The sequence below is a fragment of the Triturus cristatus genome, chromosome 2_2 (genome assembly GCF_964204655.1).
Source record: "Triturus cristatus chromosome 2_2, aTriCri1.1, whole genome shotgun sequence".
NCBI classification, from domain to species: domain Eukaryota; kingdom Metazoa; phylum Chordata; class Amphibia; order Caudata; family Salamandridae; genus Triturus; species Triturus cristatus.
In genome coordinates this window covers 290001562-290010460 of record NC_140582.1, presented here as the reverse complement: position 1 = coordinate 290010460, position 8899 = coordinate 290001562, and the positions used below count along the sequence as shown (strand labels likewise).

The 8899-nt window shown below is 38.9% G+C and overlaps 1 protein-coding gene across 2 annotated transcripts in view; it reads right to left on the bottom strand.

Moving 5' to 3' along the window:
* Nucleotides 1-669: 669 nt before the first annotated feature.
* The window catches only part of C9orf72 (C9orf72-SMCR8 complex subunit), a 289750-nt gene continuing 281520 nt past the window's right edge, over nucleotides 670-8899 (bottom strand). For both annotated transcript variants that reach the window (XM_085641326.1, XM_085641327.1), the window contains exons 9-10: nucleotides 6451-6560; nucleotides 670-6362 (exon numbers count right to left, since the gene is read on the bottom strand). In XM_085641326.1, coding sequence (XP_085497452.1) covers nucleotides 6176-6362; nucleotides 6451-6560 — 297 coding nt within the window. In that variant the 3' untranslated portion in view covers nucleotides 670-6175. The remainder of the gene's footprint in view (nucleotides 6363-6450; nucleotides 6561-8899) is intronic.

Here is an 8899-nt window from a genome sequence, read left to right as displayed (position 1 = left end):
GATTACTACCTATAAAAAAAAGTAACTCTTTTGGTATAGACCAACATACATGTCCCACGCTTATCTGAGCACTTGCAATCTAGTGAAAGGATTGAAAAAAGTGCAGAAGTGCACGATTTATGCTGGTTTTAACACAATGGGTGTCGGAAAGGGTAAAATTATATCGTAGTGTATTTTCTGTTGGGAATGGAGGGGAACACAGGAAAAAAAATTGGATAACTATTTACCATACACATGGGACACTATGCACATGTAAAGGTAGGAATATGGACTTTCATCTCATTGCCTGGATATAACCTACATGTACAGTAATCCCCACGCAATGTGCCATAATAACCAAAAATTGGACGGTAAGGAAACATGTCAGCATAATTTATTTACTGTGTAGTTTACACATGAAAAGTGTCCCTAAAATGTCTTTGTAAACATTTCCCGGAAAAGACTGGTAGGCAGTGTTAGGCTTGTAGGCTTAAGACAATAATAAAACATTAGCTATCTTCTTACTATGTCTTCAGTCTTTTCTTAATTACAGAGCAAGATGTGGTGACAGGGATAAAAACACCACAGGTATGTGGGTTTTCCAAAACATATATCCATACCATACACATACCCATGTACCTAACAAGGACTTTACAATTAAGTATAATACAATTGAAATCACAACACATGTTCACATATTAAATAGGATTTATTATTACTGAGCTCCCTCTTTTGGACCTGCATGAAGATAAAATTACAGAACATATCTATACAGTGCGGGTAACCAATCCAGACGGTTGTGTGATGAAGCAATTTCGCAACATTTACAATCTCAACAATGTCACAAGACAGACAAGCACAGCATGGCTAACATGAAAGCATTACAGCTAGTGCATGCTCCTACATTTTCAATTAAGTAAAATGTTATGCAACTATTATGCCCATTAGTGGCACACCTGACCATGAGTCCACTTGCATCAAGAATGTATAGCAAATGTGCACACCAAACAGCTTCAAATAAATCAATTCGATCAATACAAAGAACTGAGGTAACATATGCTCATTGAATGGATTGGAAAATGTGAAGCATAAGTAAAATGTTGACTGCCTTTCAGGAATTATCTTATTAGTAGTTGGAAAGCAGCATCTTCTGGTACTACGAAGTCTCATCTGCTCTACTATTACTGAGTAAAATATAACAACCACCTTTGCACCTGTGGGAATTGCCTACAGTTTTCAGTAGCATTCCATACAGAGCAGAAGAGAAATCTGCACATTCCTTTTAACTCAAATCAGCAAAATTCAACAATCAAAAAACACATTTTCTTTTTTAAACTAAACATTTAACAGATTTTGGATAGGAAGTGACTGCATTGTCCTTTTTATATTGGCAAGACTTTGGAATTGTGATTCTTCTATTGTAAAAATAAAAACATGTAATACAAAATCTTTGTAAGAGGCAGTCTGCAAAAAATCAAAATGCAGGGAACTCTAAACTTCTACGTATGTTGTGGCTTTAACAGGATTGGCAGGGAAACAAATTGTCTTTCATGTAACACATTTAAGTAGTGTTGGTGCACTACTGTACAACATTCTGTGCATTAGTTGTTTTTACTGAATACATGAAAAGCAGATCAATGCGCCTTCATATCAAAGACAGAGACGGACTACAGATAAAAACTACAGCTATCTTTTCGAATATCACATTTGGGACTGTCTTCAAGCTACGGGATCTAAATGTCTAAATGTCACCATCACGTCTTTGTTACAGAAATTGCGATAAAAGCAACAAACAAACAAATCTTTCATTTGGAAATAAACATTAGGATTCTAAAAATAACCCTTGCATTTCTTATTCCTTTGCTACCATTTTTAGTCCTCTGTATCGATGTGGTGCGCAGAAATATTCTCCCTCTTGGCTTCATGCGATTCTCTGGTATTCCTATTGGTGTGACTTTCCATTTCAGATTTTGCATCAGAGTTGCTAAGGAATAGTTCATCACTAGCTCTGCTTATGTTAACATTAGTACTACAATTAGCCCATATTACAATGGCTAGCATAAAGTAACACTTTGAAACACACGTGTATTCAAGCTCATATCGTTGCACTCCTGCACTCTCGTCTGTGTTCACAATGTCTGCACATTATACATTGTTTTGTAGTTTGTGTACTAAATAAATACAAATTCACAATATAAATAATGGCGCAATGGAAACTAACGTGATACTTCTACATTTTTGTTCATACTCCGAGTTAAAAAAAAATGCAGGTGTACAACAAATAATAATGAAGATAATGGGTTTCCAAAAATAGTAAAACATCTTTTTTCACAAAGTGCATACACAACATGTGGCACCAAGGAGCAGCAAAACATTAGCCATTATGATAACACAACAATCACAATCATGATAAATGGAACTTTAAAGTCCACCCCTCAGCCACTAAAGAGGATTTACACAAAGTCCAGCTCATGCAGTTGGCAGCGAATCTCAAAAGCAAAACAGTCATGAGTGGGTACTTAGTGTGAAGTTTCTTTCCTGTCTGGGATATGGCAGTCTTAGACCAGTCTCCGGGCTTGGCACAACATACTGACATAAAGGTACTATTAATTTAAAATGAAAGTAATGGCACACTGTATAAAGAAAATAATGTGGTAAAAATTAAGTTAAAAAAACACAGGGGCATATTAAATCCCATCAATCAATCTGGCAAAAATCTACTTGAATACGGAAAGCCACACTGTTGTGGACTTTCCCTGAATGACTGGAAGAAGAGACAGAAGGCATGAACTAGTGGGGTATAAGCATTTAGATATTGAAGGGCTTTCTTATTTGGCAAGGATACATCTACTGTAAAATGACCCCATTATGGTATATTCTCCAGCGCATCAGGAAGGTATCTGTCAGCAGAAGTTCCCCACCTCAGAAGGAGAATATGCAGATGCCCAGGAAAGCTGTGCAGTTATTTGCTTAGTAGCGCAAGGACACTGCTGTTTTCATTGAAATGTCTCCCCGAGATCCGATTTTTGGGAACATAGGTTGGGCAAGCAGTCTCAGACATGTCACACGTGGATGTATTAAAACAGATAAAATTATTAAATGGCAGTATTTTGTGCTATAATGTCATCAGCCTCCAGACAAGCATGGTCTTGTAATCCTTCAAGACCGTACCTTGACAACAGACACCATAAGAACACTCATTACCATAGTTCCTGTGATCAGTGTCATGAAATTAACTCTGGATTCATGAAAGGATGCATTTCTAACAGTTAGTGAATACAGATTTAGAGGCAGACCAGGCCTGTAAAGCCTATGCCACTATGCCACAGACACTTTCAGCAACTAGTCATTCAGACGAGTTGGTTGTGTACATCTGGATTACAGAGAGCAGTAAAACCACTGCCAGGCATTTGGTGAGAAGATATGAAGTTTTATAAAAGAACCTTGTATAAGTAACCTAATTGCCTATTGTCAGCCTTCGAAAAAAGATGCACGTTGTTCTTGTATAGCTAATGTTGTCGTATGATTTCCCTGCAGCAAGGAGTCACCATTGGGCAACACACTTTCTCCAAGAATTTTTGTAACGTTTTTAGATCCATTAAGGATCCCATTCCTGGTATTGTTCCCCTAACCAGATTCCTTTCTACAGCTCTATCATCAACACTGGGGCTATTTTCCCTTTGCAAGGAGGCGGGTAAACTCTTCCAATATACTGTGTGTATAAGATCATAACAAAATAATCATAATTAAAAGAATGCCTAGAATTACCTTTAAGATATTTAATGAAAAAAATAATGTAATACTCACCTACTGAAAGTGGATTCTTCCCAGTGTTGGAAGTAATCACTCTTTTACCCTAAATCCTTGTTTGAATTTAGGAATGGATGCTTCAGGGTCCTGGGAAAAGACATTATATATGCACCACCACTTGAAGGGGCACTACATTTTGGACCAATTTCTGTGAATGCTGCAGTTCAAGGATTTAAACCCACTCTGAACTGTGGCAAGCATAGGATATCATCGGACTATAGTAGTTTTGGGAACCAAAGACACTTTACAATATTATGGGTGTATCCAGTACTTCCTATGGGCTACAGATTTTAGTATTTACAGACTAAGGGCCTGATTTAGAGTTCGTAGGCAAGTTACTCCATCACAAATGTGATAGATTCCGTCTGCCGTATTACAAGTCCATTATATCCAATGGTACTTACAATAAGGCTGACAGGATATCTGTTACGTTTGTGAAACAGTAACCCATACGCTGAGCTCTAAATTAGGCTGTAAGTCAGGCACAAAGCCATAGCAAAGCACCCCCAAGGGACATCACTCTTACAGCCAAGCTTTTTTACATGAGCACACTTCACAATAAATACCATGGTTAGGCTTTTTTCTGGTCCTCCTACAGTAATGTTTCAGGCCCCAACCATTGTATATTAGAAAGGAACTGAATCAGTTTGCACACTGGAGCATATCAAGCTAGCCTAAAAGAAATGCCACATTCGATGTTCTCGAAAATCTTTGCTGACAAACTGCAAACCCTTCTTTTCAAAGTGATATATTATTTTGCTACCGCTATCAATGAGGATTTTAAAGCTATACCAGCTTGAGGGCGCCGGACGTTTAACTCTACCCATCACCAAAATCAGCAAAGGTAGTGTTAGGTGCCTGGTATTTATTTTCTTAATCAGTGAGAGAATTCTTATAGGTTATACTAGAATACAGAACACTAACAATATAGCACTGTAGATGATGGGGTCTTCTGTACCAAAATAAAATGATTTCAGTACCCGAGTTCTTTGCAGAAGGATATTCAATTCCTTAGCCACGCTCTGCATGTAATCAGTAAGAAGCCAGGTTGCCAGAGAGAGAACATTATAGACGGGCAGTCAACCTCTGTGAAAATGCCCTCAGTCACCATCAACGCCATTCCTTTCATCCAGATCCTAGATCTGTAGGTGAATGCCATCTCATCATCTATCTTATCAACATTGTCTGGTGGCCACTCAGAAATGTAGTGAAAGTATTGTTTCTTTCTAGATTTTTTTTCAAAAGTTGTTACCTTGAACTTGAAACTATTGTCCTCCAATGACACAAACTATCTTTGTCCAATTATAAACCTTAACAAATGTCTCTTAGACATTGTCATTTAACTTGAAACGGTCTTAGCAGCAAAAGTGGGTGCGGAAATGGCTCTTGAAGTTCCTGACTCATCAAAGACGAGCCAAATTACAGTCAGGAGATGGAAAGCCAACCCACAGAGCAATTGTTCGTGAGGATTATCAGGAAAAAAGCAAAGTCCTTTCTAGCAACTTAAGAGCTGGGAAATTTCAACCACACTAGAAAACCTGCTGACATCTGAGGATTTATTCCTCTGCCATAGGCATTACATGGGGCAAGAACACTTCTCTCAAAGTCTACCTAGTACGGCCATCCTCCATTTTCTGGAAGCTGTAGGCTTTAACTTGATACCATGCCAGCAGGAAGAAAGGTCTCAGCACAAATGACAGGTAAAACATACATCTAAAGCCCACCTAGATCTGCCTCCATATGATGATGCTGAATGCATACTTTACATGGAGGAGCCACTGCTTCAAATAATCAAGATAAAAGACCTAGACAATTTATCTAAGGAATAGAAGGTAAACACTCCCCGATAAGAGAAGCAATGAGAGGACCTAGCTTTGAAGCGGGGGAAGAACTGAACTACAATGTCCATCATGGTGTTGCTAAATAGCACAGACGGAGAATCCCATTTTTCCTTTTGTTCTCTTAAAATTAATGAAATCAAAGAATCTTTTTGACTTCAAAAATGTACTGGGGTTCTGCATGGCAGTAGGAAAACAATTAAAAGGTTATAAATCTTAGAAAGGTCCCTTGCTGAAAAAGATTTTTGACTTTAACATACAAGGTCATACATCCATTATCGGCACACCTTCCGGCCATTCCGACATCTCGGTCTTTCCAAATTATGCTTTGAGAAGAAGACTTGGCAGAAAATACATGCTGCACAGGCAGTAGTCAAGGCTTAGGTTTGGCATTTCCCATCATTCAGGCACACATGCATTTATTTCAACTACAACTCATCATTTCTGTGGCATGAATGGGAGTAACAACCGGCACATAGATTTTCTTTTACCAACAAGCAGCATTAGATTATTACAAGCCATGACAAATACATTTCAAAGTCAACAAGTTAAAACGTCATCAGCACATCCCTTTCTTGAACACTGGTGTAAAAGGGTCTCCCGAAGATGAAGGAATGGAGGCCTGGTTTGATCTTCTCGGCGAAAGCCATAATGATATTTAGATCACCTTCTGCTGTCAGGTCGAGGTCTACTTTCAAATTACGCAGGGACTTGAAAGGTTTCTTTCCTTTTTGTCTGTGGTAAGGAAAAATCCAAACACATCTTAGAACAACTTTAAGATCATTTGACTTAAAGTTTCACAATTAGCACATTTTACACTTACGTGTCATCCTCTATGTATTTAAGCAGCGTTAAGGCTTTCCTGTGAAGAACTAAGAGAAACTGTGCCAGGAATACGTTCCTCAGAGATAAGCCAGGTTTTAATAGAAATATCTGTGGAAACAATCACAGATAAAACATTTATATAAGAATAGTACCATCATACAAGTCGTAGAAGACAACACACATGGAAGACACCTAAATACACTGTAGGCTGATTGCACTGACAAATATCCAGATACGTAAAGCCATATAGGTTTCAGACGTGAAATGATCTACTTTGGCACTCACATGAGCAACAAAAGAATAAGGCATTTACGTGGGGAAATTCTCTTTCTGGTGAATATTCTATGTATCTGCAGATTCCACACCTTTTGAATACTCCAAACACCAGGATGGACTTGTGCCAGCAGATGGGGGCATTGGCTTCCATGGTGGATCTTTCTCACACTGATATGGCAATAAATAGCTGCACATAGGTGCCTACACGCATATTAGTTATCACCCAGTTTTCCATGCCCTCAGCTGTTGAGCGTGGCTGATGAGATTCATGTGATAATATGAAGAGAGCAAATCTGACTTGGTACCTTTTCAGAAACGTAATTCCACTCCACACGATGTGGAGATGGGCATGGGGAAAAAATCTGAAGGTAGATAAGAGTATTCTCACTGGGGGAAAGTAACATATTCCACTGAAGGTTACTTCTACCCAAAGACTCCTTACCTTTTGAATCTGTACCAAAGCAGTACAGATGTTTCTGAGGAGTGGACTCACTCCCTGTGGGTCGGAGGGTTGAGACAGTAGTGCCTGGTGAAACTATGGATAGAAAACTATTTAGTAGCTCTGTAGATATCCAAGACAGAACATCAGAGCTAAGCTTAGTTGCAGTTTTTGCCATAGTGGAAGGAGCCCTGAAGCCCTGAGGAGGTTCCTCTTTGGCCAAGGCATAGCAGCGTTTTATGCAGAGGCAGTCAATTTGGATAAGGTTTGCTTCTAGACCACCTTTCCCTTTCTAAGTACCTGCAAAAAATACACAATGAACGGATGATCATCAAAGAAATACTCCCCAGTCCTACCAATCTCGAAACTAATAGCTTTCTGTGGTGTTAGTCCAACTGGAGTAATTTCTCCTCCACTTGAGATGGATCTGAAGGAACAAAGAACGTGAAGATGACACCCCTTTCGGAACAAGGATGTACATGTTTAAAGAACAAGGTTTTCAGGAAAGAAGGTTGTAAACAGAGGGTAAACTGACAAAGGCTGAAGGTCCCTTATGCATCAGACAGAAGTGACTAGAATAAGGAGCAAAGTTTTGAGAGTAAGATGCTGCAGGGTGCAGCAATGGAGTTGTACAAAGATTGCACACGTGAAAAAGGTCAACACTAGATTGAGGAACCACTGTAGCATGATAAAAGGAGCATATGGAAACATATGAGAAAGCACTTAAAAGAAACTCATCACAAAGGGTAATTTGATCTTGGAGATCTGGGTGACGAAAAAAGGCTGAAGGGGCAGGAAAAATAACTTTACTCCTTGTGGGGATGAAAACAAAACAGACAACTTTGCCTGTAAAGAGTGAATATGTTTCTCCCCACACCAGGAGAAAAATTGAGATCAATGCACATATCGACCTAATGGAAGGGTTACAAGCTAGCAGAATGACATGCACCACTTCCACTGGAAGATCAAAGCTGCTCAGCTAATTCCACTCAGTCACCATGCATGAAGGTGTACTTTGTGCATGTGTGGATCAAGAACCCTGTTCTGTTGCAGGGACAAATGATTTTCCCAAAGGGGGAACTGAAGAGGAGGGCAAATGCTCAGGGTTCCAGACCATCCAAGCACAATCTCGGTCCACCAGAATAACTGTGCTGGTCCTGTCTGACTTTCCTTAGAACCTTTTAACCAATTGCAATGTATATATTTATATTTTGGGCGCTGTTAAAAGGTAGTGGGGAGTCCTAAAACTCAGACATATATGCAGACTTTGTAAAAAGGCTACAGAATGCTTAATACATTTAATATTTTAGTGTACAGTTAGTAGAAATTACGGGTAGTTATCTAACATGCAGCACCCTAATCTACCACACAGTCTGCTTTACTCTTTTTTTCAGTCTTCTACATTAAATAGTAACACCTTACATCATGATAGTGGGTTACTTATGCTCTATTAATCATCTGTCAGGTTCACAGCTTGGCGCTTTACATTACAAAACCAAAAGGATGAGAACACAGTGGTTCTAGCAATTTTAAGAATGAAACATTATTTGTGATGAACCATAATATATTAATCATCTTCTAACTTTGTACCCAGGAGCCAATTTCTTGACATAACAATTGAACAGGTTACTTTCCTTCTGTAATGCTCTTTCTGGTGGATACCCAATCTAACTACAAAATGTTCACCTTGCAAATATCCCCAGGTGCCAGACTGGATCTGGAAATTCAAAAA